This window comes from Psittacula echo (assembly GCF_963264785.1).
Source record: "Psittacula echo genome assembly, chromosome: 17".
Classification (NCBI taxonomy): Eukaryota; Metazoa; Chordata; class Aves; order Psittaciformes; family Psittacidae; genus Psittacula; species Psittacula echo.
The window spans coordinates 2,577,241-2,590,574 of record NC_137753.1 but is presented as its reverse complement, the minus strand read 5'-3'; the positions used below and the strand labels follow the sequence as shown (position 1 = coordinate 2,590,574).

Below are 13,334 nucleotides of genomic sequence, written 5' to 3'. Positions count from 1 at the left end.
GAGCTGTCAGAGCCACTTAAATCCCTCCTATTTTGCAGGGCAGATCCAGCCAGAACTCAAGAGCAATCTTGTAGGAGTCAAAGCCCACTACGCCCTCCACCTCTAGTTCAAGTTCAGCATCCAGTTCAGAGGAAGAATCAGCTGTCAACAGCATCTAACCAAAACCAGCTCCTTGCTTCTGGGCTTATCCTATAATCCAAGGGAGTGCTTGACAGAAGGCTGTTAATTAACAACAGAAAAGGCTAATTCAGACTGTGAAGTGACTTGTAAAGTGTATTTACAAAGCTGCTTGTGTCTTGGCTCAGCTCAAGAGCCTTAGGCACTGTAAAGACATTAAATCCTCCTACCTCTCCGAGCATACCCCCCTTTCTCCATTTCCCAAGTCCCCCAGCTTCATCTGGATGAGCAGAATTCCGTGAGGTTGGGATTTGCAGTGTGCTGAAGAGACTCAAATCATGAGCACAGCACCATATGAACAAAAGGGTTGTCTTTTCCCCTTGCAGGAAAATGCTTTTCTGCCTCTCTAGCTTTAAGCCACCACCACTTATATGGCTCCAACACTTACTAGCTGAACACCAGCTTCTTTACTTAGCTCTTTCCAATTTCCAAATTCCTTATAGAGCTCCCTCTCTACTAAGGCTTCACATGGAGTTGTAGAAAGGAACCTTGTTGCCAGGGCTGTTGAGTGTCTGTAGTCTCAGCAAGCACCTCTGCATTGCTGATCCTCTCTGCAATTAGTTATGGGCATAAACAGAGGCAATTCGTCATCATTCAGGGTGGAAGTATTTGAGATGTGTGTAAGTGGCAGGAGGCATTCAAGGGTTGGCAATATGCTGGTTCACACTCACTTGAACAAGTGGCTTGTGTAGCATATCTGTATTTTCAGCTACTGGGACAGGTTCCAGGCTGGAGAGCTTTACTTGTACAGAATGCATCTAACAACCAGCACCATTTTAGGCAACTCACCACACTGGGATACAGTTGATAACTAGATTTATTACTTAGAGAATACTTGATGGTGCATCCAGACCCCTGTGAAAGGTTGTCCCAAGTGGCCACAAACAGTCCCTTGCTGGTTACCTGGGCATTAAGGAGCTGAGAGTGAACTTCCTGGTGAGCCTTCCGAAGCAGCTTGCTCTCTTCTCGGAGTTTAAACACTGTATCTGCAAGAGAAGAAGATATTTGCTTAAGAAAGCTATTTTTGCAAGTGTCTCTCTTCCTTATGATCAATTCCTCTCGATCCTCACAGATCTCTCCAAGCCCAGGGACTGCAGTGAAGCACTAGCTTGGGACTAGGCAAACACACTGACAAACCTGAATCCTTCTTCCTGTCAGCACTCAGGAGTCCTGCCCATCCAAGGAGCTTCCTCCTCTCCAGAGTGTCTCTGCTATCACCATCAGGTCAGGCTCTGGCTGTGCTTGCTGTCAGAGTGTTTGCTTCTTCATTTCCCTTACCCATTGCAGCTGAATAGCAGGAGAGCAACAGTCACCGCCCCTACCTGTGGTAACTGCAAGGTTGAGAAGCAGCTACAAGAGAGGTCTGTCCTGTCTCCTGAACCCACAGCAGATCCAAGGAGCTTCCCTCCTACTGCACAGAGAAGCTGCCTCTTGAAAGGATGGTACAAACAAAGACCCACAACACACAAAGCTATTGCAGGACAGCTTGGTCCTCAGGCATATGTATTCCCTATGCTGTTAAGTAACAAGCTTGTGCCTTGCAGCTCCCAGGTTGGGCTCTTTTCATGCTCTTTGCACACTAAGTACTCCAGTGACAAGATACACAATGCACTTACATTTCACTGCCTGGAACATAATTGTGTATCCTCCAATAAAGACTGTCAAAGAATATCAGCCTTATTTGGGATGCTGAAGCTCTCTCACAATATCAGCACTGCTGCATGCACTGGGATTTCTCTGCAAACATAGCTGCATCTGCCACTACGGACAGGGATGGGAATGTTTCCCTGTAAAAAGGATGGTCACTTTGCCACAGGCTGAATTCCATGCAAGATTCCAGCTCTAGCATAGATATTTCTGATTACAGTGGTACATCTTTTTATATACTATTCATCCCTGAGACAGGACATGCTGCCATTGAGGCTGGGTGCCTGGGAAGATGGACAGCGAATGTTAATATCTCAGCCTTAAGCTGACCTTCCCGACCAGCTTCCCTCTTGCAATTCCTTTTCTGATCCTTATTCGCCTTCCTCTGCACAATTTCTTTTCCTACTTCGCTGGGGGCTGCATATTGCAAGAAGGAGACAATCAAATATTTAGGTTCCATTTGCTTGTGCTCAGTTCCTCCCTTTGAACCCAGGAGTGCTCAGAGAAAACACCCAAACAAAACAGCAGCAGATCTCCAATTCCCAGACCTAACATAAGCAAGAACAGATGTGAACCTTAAACCCCCCCAATCTAATTAAAGAGCAGACTAAATAGAAACTGCTCTTTGGGAATTACAGGGATCAGCATTCTCTGCAATATTTGCAATAGCAAATGCATTTTATAGAGCTACACCATTAATTACAAGAAGTATGTTTAATTTGCTTCAATGTTAGCAGTTACAGAATTCTAGTAGCGTAGAAATTGGTTTTTATTGTCAAAAATGTACAGAGAAGTGGGAAATGTATATTGAAACAGATGGGACACCTAACTGTCACAATACTTTATCTGTGCCACAAAACCCATGTCTGCTTAGTTACACTCGCCCACCAGAGAAAGGATAGGGTAAGACAGCACTATCTGATGGATGAACCTTTGCTTCTTCTCCAGCCTACTGTGGAACCACAGGCATGCACCTCTACCTTAGCCTCAGGCCTTTTACTCTGGGAAAAGGGCTACGAAGATGATCAGGGGACTGGAGCACCTCCTGTATGAAGATAAGCTGAGAAAGTTGGGGCTGTTCAGCCTGGAGAAGAGAAGGCTGCGTGGAGACCTCAGAGCAGCTTCCAGTGTCTGAAGGGGGCCTACAGGGATGCTGGGGATGGACTCTTCACTAGGGATTGTAGTGACAGGACAAGGGGTAACGGGTTCAAACTTAAACAGGGGAAGTTTAGATTGGATCTAAGGAAGAAATTCTTTACTGTGAGGGTGGTGAGGCACTGGAATGGGTTGCCCAGGGAAGTTGTGAATGCTCCATCCCTGGCAGTGTTCAAGGCCAGGTTGGATGAGGCCTTGGGTGCCATGGTTTAGTGTGAGGTGTCCCTGCCCATGGCAGGGGGGTTGGAACTGGATGATCTTAAGGTCCTTTCCAACCCTAACTAGTCTATGATTCTGTGATTTTCTTACCCTGAGTATGACCTCCTTGGGACATGGACTGTTTCACAGGCTGAATACCATCAACATCTGGCACAATGATTTGTTCTTTTACCTGGTTCTACACAAATTCTACACAAGATAAGTAGCATGAATATGTACAATAAGTAAGCAGACAGCAAAAGTCAACTAGGCTTTTAAAATAACACTATGAAAGCTGGTGTTGACAGAAGCCAGGGATGCCCCATGCAGTGTAACAGTACAGGCAGCTCTGAACCCCAGAGAACTCCAACTGGGGTACAGAAGAGCTAAGGCACTGCACACTCATGGTCCTACAGAGTGTTCCTACACTATTTACAGACCTTTTAGGGGCCTGTAGAAGAAACACTGTCCTCTCCTGAAGCCAGTTCTTTGGTGTTTTCTCAGCTGTCCATCACACTCACCCTGCAAGTTTGCAACTTCACTGTCCTTCTCCTGCTGCAGCTGGGCATATTTCTGGCTATGAGCCTCCAGTGTCTTGCGATGTTCCAGTTTCAAGCTGTTGTGCTGCAGCTGCAGGTCAAGCAGCTGCTTCTTGACATCTTCATGCTGGTTCTGAATATGAAAAGAGGGGACAAAGTCAGTACAAGGTAAAGAAGAGTGATTCAGCTATTGCTAAGTGCCACTTGAGTGCCTGTTTGATAAGTTGCTTGGGGAGGCAGAAGAGATGGTTGTTCCTCCAAGAAGGTAGCTAGAAACCCCAGATACAGCAAGATATTTGTGTTCAGTGGTTCAGGAGGGATGTGAAATGCCAGTTAAACTGTGCTGCGTGAAGCAGTTTGGGAGGTGCTCTTGAAAGTTACTAAACTGGAAGCAGAATGTGGTGGCAAGTCCACTCCTGCCTGAAAAAGAGATGGAGATTCTGGGACACAGCCAAGAACTACTCCTCCTCCTTCCCAACTTCCCTGCACACCCTGCTCTGTGAGAGCAACACAGGCTGTATTAGCTGATCCTGCACAAAGCCAAGGTCCTTTCCAGACTCCCAGACATGCTGAAGGACAAGACTGCCTGCAAGGAGAGTTTCCCTGGTGCATGTAGCATCAGACTGCGCATCTCTTTACAGGAGCAGTTCACCTTTAAGTAGGGCTAAGGTCCAATTCCCATTGCCTTTGGACACCCAGCCACTCTGGTTGTTCTCCCTGTTTGGCTCGCTTCCTGCTTGCCTGGCTGTTCTCCCACCCACCACTCCAAGCTGCTAGAACAGGAGGGAGGAATGTTTTGCAAGGATATCACATCCTCTCACATAATGAGACCAGAGAGAGCCCACATCCCACCCAGTAACGTGGGGCTCACAGGCATAAAATGCCAGGATAACAAGACTCTCACAAGACCACAGACTATGTCAAGCAGGCCAAGAATTCACCAGGCAGAAGCAGGCTGAAGGGCTGTTCTCTTCTGCCTTTCTCTCTTGCAGAGCCCTACAACAAAACATGTGGAGACATCCTTTTGCTCAGACCCACTGAACCAGAATTCACCTCCCTTTTTGTTCCCATGGTAACCCAGAGAGTCCTTCCACATTCAGTTTGTCAACACCAATCATATATGCAGATGGACAGGCTGCAGGTGAACCCTGGCCCTTCCGCACAACAGCTCCTCAGGACCCAGGCTGCAATTTCCAGCAGCATTCCTGTAAAAGCCACCTCATCTTCTTCTCTAGAAGCCCCAAACCTCTAAGTGCTATCAGTGATTGCATTTATCCCCAGTAAAACAAAGCATCTGTGGCCCAGGCATTCTCCCCTGAAGCAATTATCCTCCACTAAAAGAAGAGAAATAACTGTACTCCAAAAATACATCCAATGCAGAGGAAAAAGCTATTGGCATGGAGGGGTCCCAGAGACAGAACAAAGAAGTGAGACGAGGATGTCAGGTTAATCACATCACAAGATCAGGAGGGAAAAGAGAGAATAAAAGATTCCTGCTTCGGCTTTCAGAGACATTCGGTACTTACTGCTCTCATCAGAGCTGCTGGCAGAAAGCAGTGCAGAGGAACCACATCCCTAAAATCATTCTGATACTGAACACCTCAGAAGCCACCAGCATTAGCAAGTGAGAATTGATTTCTTAAAAGAAACTAAGCAATTGAAGGCATTTTTAGTCCTCATCAGCTCAGGTCAATTAATTTCTAGCCCATACTCTGCCTGGCAGGGGATGTGCATAATGCCTGTCCCCAGGCTGCTCACAGCCAGGAAGAAGGAGGGAATATTCATCCTTTGATAGCAGCAGGAAGCTGAAGTGCCTTGACCAAGGTCACACAAAGCACCGGAGGCCCAGGCAGCTCATTAAGCACACAGAACACCCTCACTCTCTGCTGGTTTCTAAGGATGGATGTGACCAACGGATGCAAGATTTAGGAGGACTCTAAAGGTGCTGGGTTTTGCCTGGAACATGCTCTGTGTTGGGTTTATTTCAGAGAAGCACCTCACTCAGGATGCCAACTCATCTTGCAAACATCAGGAGTCCTTCAGCTGAGCTGTATGAATTCAGGCCAGCTTGTCCTCTCATCCCACCTCCCCTTTGCTGTTCAGACAACATGTAGTGCCCAAGATGCATGACCTGTGCAGCTCTATCTCACTGAGATGTCTGAGGCAATGGGCAGGTAAAGAGAAAGAAGATAAGAGTACCTCAAAACCATGTACTTCTGCCATGATTTAGAAGCAGTTTTGTAGATAGCTCAGATGTTCATCAGACATAGATGACTTCAGGACAGACCAGAGTGAGAGCAGTGGCCAGAAACACCAAAGCCAGTTACGCTGATGTGGCTGCATGGATGCCTATGGTCTTATTTGGGACCTGCAGATTAACAGAGTTGGATGCCTCTGTTCAGCACGACAAATCTGCTTCCTAGGTGATGACACTGCCGGCAGCAATCTTCCTCCTGAGGAAGCTAGCACCAGTAGGAAGCGTTTTTCTCCTGTGCTCCAGTAACAGAAGTGTTACTCAGGCTCAGAACTAGCTGGAAGTTGAGCTGAATACTGCTTTTTTTTTGGGGGGGGCCCTTGGGGAGGAGGCTGAAATCTCCCTCACTGCAGTCCCAAGGGCTGGCCTGCCTTTCAGCAGCTGTAAATACAGTTAAAAACCCAGATTTCTCCCCCCAAAAATAAGAGGAAGCAAGAGAAAGGGAGCCAGGACAAACGGCTCCCACTGTCCCCTTGAGACAAGCAAGCCAGAGCATTCTGCTCAACCTGCAGTTGCTATGAAGAGGAACATTACTATTGCAAAGCGTTCCCAGAATCCGCAGTGCTGGATAATACCCAAGAGACAGAACTGTACTTCCCTTTTCCCGACGTTTGAATCCAACAGCCAGGCAGCTGGAGGTCCAACTCTGCTCAGGAAATACAGCCCAGTGGTGCTAAGGGCTGCTGGAACATAGCCCTCTTTCTCCATCCCAGAATTAAATTACCATTTCACTGCCAATGCTCTAACTAAAACCATCTCAACCCCACCATCACCAGCCACACTTGCACTGCTCTTAGCAAAAGCAAACTTTAACATCAAGATATAGCATGTGATAAGCTCTCAAATGCTATAAGCTGCCTGCCTCTGAGCCTTTTACAAGCACTGGAATACATTGTATTAGCCCAAAAGGGCAAGTTACAATGAATAGACCTATTTTCACACAAAGAGACCCAGAAAAGAACACTCTGAACAACAGAACTCCTGTGGGATAAACTGCACAAAGACTTCCATTGAAATGAGGTATAGGTGAAGGCTGTAATCTGATACAAACCCCAACAGAATAAATAGGGAACTCCCATGAACCTGAATAGCCAGGAAGGAATGTAGAGCAACACCACGGTGTGGTCTCCTCCCTCTGTGCTGGCACTAGCTGCAGGAAACCCTGGGTCTCTCCTAGGCATCTCTGGTCAGCAAAAGCACCGACTCTCCTTCCAGGGAGCATTCCTTAACACCCAGCAGATGCAACGCCAGCCTCCTCCCTTACCTTAAGTATCTTGTGCTGGGAACTGAGGGCCCCGTATCTGTTCATAGAATCTTGCTGGAAAGAGAAAGATCCAACAGTGTCATTAAACCCCAGGAAAACCTGAGACAGGAAACAACACATCCCAGCACCTGCCCAGCCACTGCACCCCCCCCAGCTTCCTGCTGGGCACTGACTGGGAACAGGCCAACCAGGGTGGCAGCAGAACATGCAGCTGGGCACAGCTGGAAGAGAAGCTTTTCAGAACAACCCAGCCAATTAACTAACAATGAGCTAATTAACTGCACGCCCTTGAGTCACATTCCCAGTAGTTATCCCCAGTCCTTTATCCAGGACAGGCCCAGTGCAGAAAGAGCTTTGCACAGTAAACTCCCCCCAAAGCAGGCTGAGCAATCTCTGCAGCAGCTGAGGAGGAGGAGGCAGCCAGCACCAGAGCTGAGGCTTTCACCCACACACACAGCCTGCACCACTCAACCGAAACCATCACTGAGCACTTGGGTAAGCCTAAAGGAGGCTCCTGCAACCAGGTACAGCTAAACTGAGCTCAACTGATACAAACCAGCAGCGGCAGGGATTTCCACATGTCCATAGATGGGTCTGCACCAGTTTAATGGATGTGCTTATGCCTTGCTAACAGTCACGTTCATCCCCCTTGTGCCCAGCGTACCATTCTTCACTGTAGCATCTCAACACAGGAGGTGTGAAAGCCACCAGCACTCACAGGCCAAGCTCCTACAGCAGCAGTGGCACCCACCTCAGAGGGAACACGCTGCAGCTCTCCCCATTACAGGCAGTTTCACAACCATCTGCTGGGATCTGTGGTTGAGCAGCTTAAAGCAACAGGGCTCAAACACCGAGCAGCACCATGGAAGTGCAAACTAACCACCGTGCAGAGATTTCCACTACAGCCCACAATTTAACTGATAGGATAAATACTCACTATGGCATGAAATATTACCAGCACAAACTGCAGGGGAGCTGCCCAGCCATGAGAGCATTCACATGTTCATCCATGAGTTTCTGTTAACAGGATGACATTCACTCACAGATGAGCAGGCTTAAAGAATTCCTCTTCTCCAGCATCTCGTCAACAGATGCTCTGAGAAAGGAATATAAGCAGCCTTATAACTTGAAGTGAAGGGCACAGGCTGTCACCCAGGGATGTTTCTTCCTAACCCTCACTGGAAAGGCCTCCTCTTCCCTGCGGAATGAGAAGTCCACAGGCTAGTGGAAATAATCTGACAATCCCTGGAAACAGAAAACAATGGATATGCTTCCCAACACCACCATGGCCTTTTGTCTCCATGTTCCCTGTGGTGTGCCTTGCATTCAAGTTCCCCAGGACTCTTCTGTACCATGGAACAGCAATTCTCCTTCCAGACTGCAGCACAGGACTCCTTGCTACACCAGGAGCTACTCTGCTGTCACACATGGGAGAACAGGCAGAACAGCTCTAGCACAACACAGCCATGCCCCAAGATGAAGTAAATCCTCACACACCAACAGCCTTGCAAAGGGGAGTCAGCCAAAGTTCACCCTGTACCATACACACTCGCAGTCTCACACATTCCAGACACCACTGGCCTCCACTCTGAGGAATAAAGCAAACCTACCTTCTCCTTGTTGAGAGCTTCCTGAGCCTCTAATTTATACACCAAAAAATCTAGAAAGGGAAGAAGAGAAAACAGTTCAATGAGCTGGAATTTAACGGGAGGGAATAAGGAAATCAGCCTCTTGCTGAGCAAAAAGCTGCAGCTCAGAAAACACTTTGAGTACAACACACAGAAGAGCTGGGGGTTGGCCGGCCACCCCTCTGCCACCCATGCAAGAGACTCACCTTCCTTTGTCTTCTTGTGTTCCCCTCGCTCCTTCTGCAAGGATCGTTCCAGCCGGGATCTGTGCTCATACACAACTAGGGAAGCAGAAAGAGGCAGAGCATGAGACAAACCCTGAGATTTCTTCCCACATCTTCCCCAGAAGGGGCATACGTGGACCTCAGATCCTGCCTTGGACTGCCAAGGAGCCTTGCCTTGAAAGGGTCAGGTGCATCTTGTGAGCATCTGCGCTTGGGTTTTGCTTTGGAGCCTAAGCTGCAAAGCCCAAAACCTGGCTTTAGTGGCCAGTGGCTGAACTCTGTATTTGTGGAACAAATCCACTCCCAGGCTCGAGACAGTCAGAGCCTTTCAGGTCATCTGTTCTGCAGGAAATCATACAACCACAGCATGGTTCTAGCCCCCCTTCATGGGCAGGGACACCTTCCACTATAGCAGGTTGCTCCAAGCCCCCTCCAACCTGGCCTTGAACACTGCCAGGGATGGGGCATTCAGGAGAGACATCTTCTCCCCTTCCACAACCCAGCCATTAAGTGGCCCTGAGGCCACTGAGGCACAGTGAGCCAAGCAGCTCCCTCTCCCCTTACACACAAAAGAGCATCTGTACTCCGCACAGGAGCTGGGAAGGGAGAGCAATGAGGCTGCACCACACAGCAGCCACATGACAAATGAAAGTGCCAGAGAAGCCTCCTGATGGATGGTGATGTTAATCCACTCTGATGTCTGAATGCTACCCAAGAGCTTTCCCAGAGCCACAGCACTCAGCTGCAACGGGCTCCTCCATCCCCTCCACAGGCTGCCACCATGCCAGAATGGCACCGGGCAGCAGTTCAGAGGGGAGGAGCAATGGGAGAAACTTGCCTCCAGAGCCAAGATCTTTGGGGTCAGGCTATGCCATGATGCAGTGTCCAGGAAAAGGAACAAAGCAGGATGATATCTGCATGCATAAAACAAGTGCTAACCCATTCCAAGAGCCCCAAGTGACTTGTGCTCTCACAAGCGAATCTATAGACAGCCAGTTCCATTCAGGTTGTATGGGAGCAGCAAAGCCAGTGCATGTCCTGCATTATCAGGTGGTTTGCTGCCTGAGAGCAGATACTCCAATCTGGAGAAATAAGAGACACAAGACATCCTTATGTATATCTAATATTCACAGCGTTGACCATCAGTAGCACCAATGGTAGTGCAGATGCTGCTCTCAGTGTATAGTGAGGAAACTACCATATTCTCCAATCCATTACAGCAGAAATACTTGTTTCCCATCAGGAAGGACTTCTTCCCCTGCTGAGCACACTGAGAAGCAGCAAACCCATCACAGCAGCTGCCCAAGTGCCTGCTTCATAACAGCTTCAGTTTTAGAAACACTCTTCCCATGCGACTACACAGATGTCACCCTGAGGGCTTCCCCAGCCCAGCAAAGCGCACAACAGACCATGGGTGCTTCTTCAGTACATGATAAAAAGCTTTATTCCATGAAATTGTCATCCTCAGAACATCAGCCACTTCCCAAAAGACCTGTGGGCTCTGGGTACTTGTTTCTGCCCCAAGCATCTCACTTTCTTGCAGTCTTATCTAGCAGAGCACCCGAGGACAAGCCTTTGATGTGATGGGGACCTCACACCAGCAATGAAAAGTCACAGCTGCTGGGATTGTTGGGGATGCCCAGCAATTCCCAGGCTTTACCATGCCCTTCCATGTACTCCAAGCTTCAACTCTGCGTTTGCCCCAGCACTTCTGGCCTTGGAGGAATTCCTTCTGCAAGCATTTCGTGTTGTTTTCTAGTCTCTTGTGTCGACTCTGTTTTCTTCTGGCATAAGAGCAGGGTTCGAAATTCACCCCACAGGAGCAGGTTATCCACCCCTCCAGGTCCCAGAACAACCGAGGCAGGCACCAGCCTCACAGTTGTGCTGTCACCCAGAACAAAGTGCACAGTGGGCCAAGTTCAACAGCTACAGCCTCACTCAAAGGAGCCAAGCACTGCCAGCAGGGACCAGGCAAGGAAATTCCTGCTTCATGCAGAAATATCTGTTGAGATGACCCCAAGCCACAAGGTCTCACACAGTAAATGAGAGACTAAAGCATCGAAAAGCACAAGCCTATTGCTGAAGATGCTAACACACCCATAACCACAAATCCTAACGCAAGCATCACAACACAGAGGAGTCTTCAAGAACAGTTCCATCCCATAAGCTGTAGATTGCAAAATTTAGGACAAAATCTGTCTCCCTGACGCTTGGTTTTCTACTAAGACAAGCTGAAGTTAGCTCCAGCAACTAGAAATGAAGTTGTCCTCTCTCCTGCCATTCCTCCAGGTTGACAGCGCCCAGAAAAGGTGGGTTCAGCTTTACACAGAGCAGTGAGTGCTGTCTCTGCTCATGTCTGTGGTGGAATACAGCAACAACTCAGCTGACCAGAATGGCCCAGTGTGGCTTCAGAGGACAGGAAGCCAGGAAGTCTTTAACAATTTTCAATTACAAGACAGAACGGAGGGTGGTCAGTGCCTAAATCCAGGCTGGAATTCAGCCAGAGCTCAGCACTAACGCCCCGTCACCTGCTGCCAAATGAGCTCAAATGCAGAACTGGGTCTGCTGAGACAATGAAATCCCCTGCAGGGCCTTGCCTTTGGGAAGGAACAGGTCAGGTCTTGCACTGACTTGTTCTCACTCTCTCACAGAGCACGGGGTGATTGTGTGAAGAGGTTGCCTCATAACCCCCACAGTACTAAGATGAACTCTCCCCGGCAGATGTTTGATTGATCCATAAAGAGAGGGCAATTCCAGTCTTGCCATCAATCTCAGGTCTTATTCTCCTGGTCCTCAATTTACCCCTGCCTGAGTAAGCCATGAGCACGTGCTAGCTCCCTGCTTCCATGGAGCAGGGCAGCAGAGGCATCGGACGTGTTGCTCTGGTTCTGCTAAAACTATGTACATAGTTCATTAGACCACTTCTATGCCAACAACATGTGCTGTGGGAAGAGTCCCCACACTGCCCATGGCTTACAGCTCCAAGCAGCTCTCAGCATACAGAGATCAACACCAGCTCCTAGACTGCACCGTGCTCCTTCCCCTCTCATAGCTCACCACCCAGAAAAAGTTTTCTTCTCCTTGTTAGAGGCATCAGATACTCCTGCCAGTCTCCATCCAGTCATATCACAACTATCACCAATGGCATCAGTCACTCAGGCTCAAGAATCATCCACAACAAGGGACAAGGGGAGCAGAATGAAAGCCAGACTCATCACAGCTCCCTCTCTGATCCAGAGAGATGGCAAAGGAAAGGGACAGAGTAAAACACACCCGCTGGTGAGGACAGGAGTGCTGCATTCTCAGGCTCAGCCAGTGTGCAATGATAGCCTCTTGTGAGAAAGAATCATGGAATCAATCCCAGACTGGTTTAAGTTGGAAAGGACCTTAAAGCTCATCCAGTTCCAACCCCTGCCACGGGCAGGGACACCTTCCACTAGAGCAGGTTGCTGCAAGCCCCATCCAGACAGGAGTTTGATGTTGCCAAGCCCCATCAGGAACGTCAGATGGAAGTGGGCGGCACTGTAACTGCACCTTCCTTCGCATGTGTTCAAGCAGTGCTGTTGGTTAGTGAACTGACCAGACTAAAACCTCTCTAATTTCACAAATATTGTCTTCGGATACAAGAAGGGTAGGAAATACTTGATAGGTAGGAAATAGTTGAGAGGTAAAAGGAGACACCTGAAGCACTGGTTAAACAGCACTGAATTCCACTTCGGAACAGCGTATCCTCCTTTCGTAGAGCTGGAAAGCCAGAAATGGGCTGCAGAAGACACAACAATAAATCAAGCCACGAGTCAGCACAGGCGCAGGGATAGAGCCCAGAGCCCCAACTCCCCACTTTCCTGTGATCAGCACCAAAGCACCAGCAGCGCAAGAGCCATGGCCATGTGTGCAAGATGCCACTGCACTGAGAGACTTCCATGAATGTGGCTCCTGTCTGCCAGTCGCCAGGCGTCTCCCACCAGCCAAATCCAAAAGGAAGCCTTGCCTTTGTTAAAACTGTTGGACAAGTAAGTGTCTTCTCAAAATAAAGAGGGTAGCTATGGCAACAACTGTATTTAGGAATGGGAGGACTGAGAGAGGGTTAGAAATCCCAGCAACAGGCTACAGCTCTGCCATTCCAACGTATTTGGGTGCAAAAACACAGGAGCCTGTCTCAGTTGTTTGCTTGAGCCTGCTGTTCCCAAAACTGGGGTACCCTGAGGCTACCACTGTCAGCTTATTCTCTGAAGAACCAGCCCCTCT

At 48.6% G+C, this 13,334-nt stretch overlaps 1 protein-coding gene across 3 annotated transcripts in view; it reads right to left on the bottom strand.

Moving 5' to 3' along the window:
- Positions 1-13,334, bottom strand: part of LOC308228121 (uncharacterized protein) — a 35,717-nt gene that overhangs the window by 11,656 nt on the left and 10,727 nt on the right. For 2 of the 3 annotated variants that reach the window (XM_080631241.1, XM_080631243.1), the window contains 5 exons: positions 9,069-9,143; positions 8,845-8,894; positions 7,235-7,288; positions 3,699-3,849; positions 1,081-1,163 (listed from right to left, as the gene is read on the bottom strand). In XM_080631241.1, the coding sequence (XP_080487367.1) occupies positions 1,081-1,163; positions 3,699-3,849; positions 7,235-7,288; positions 8,845-8,894; positions 9,069-9,143 (413 nt within the window). The remainder of the gene's footprint in view (positions 1-1,080; positions 1,164-3,698; positions 3,850-7,234; positions 7,289-8,844; positions 8,895-9,068; positions 9,144-13,334) is intronic. The other variant, XM_080631242.1, reaches the window with a different exon arrangement.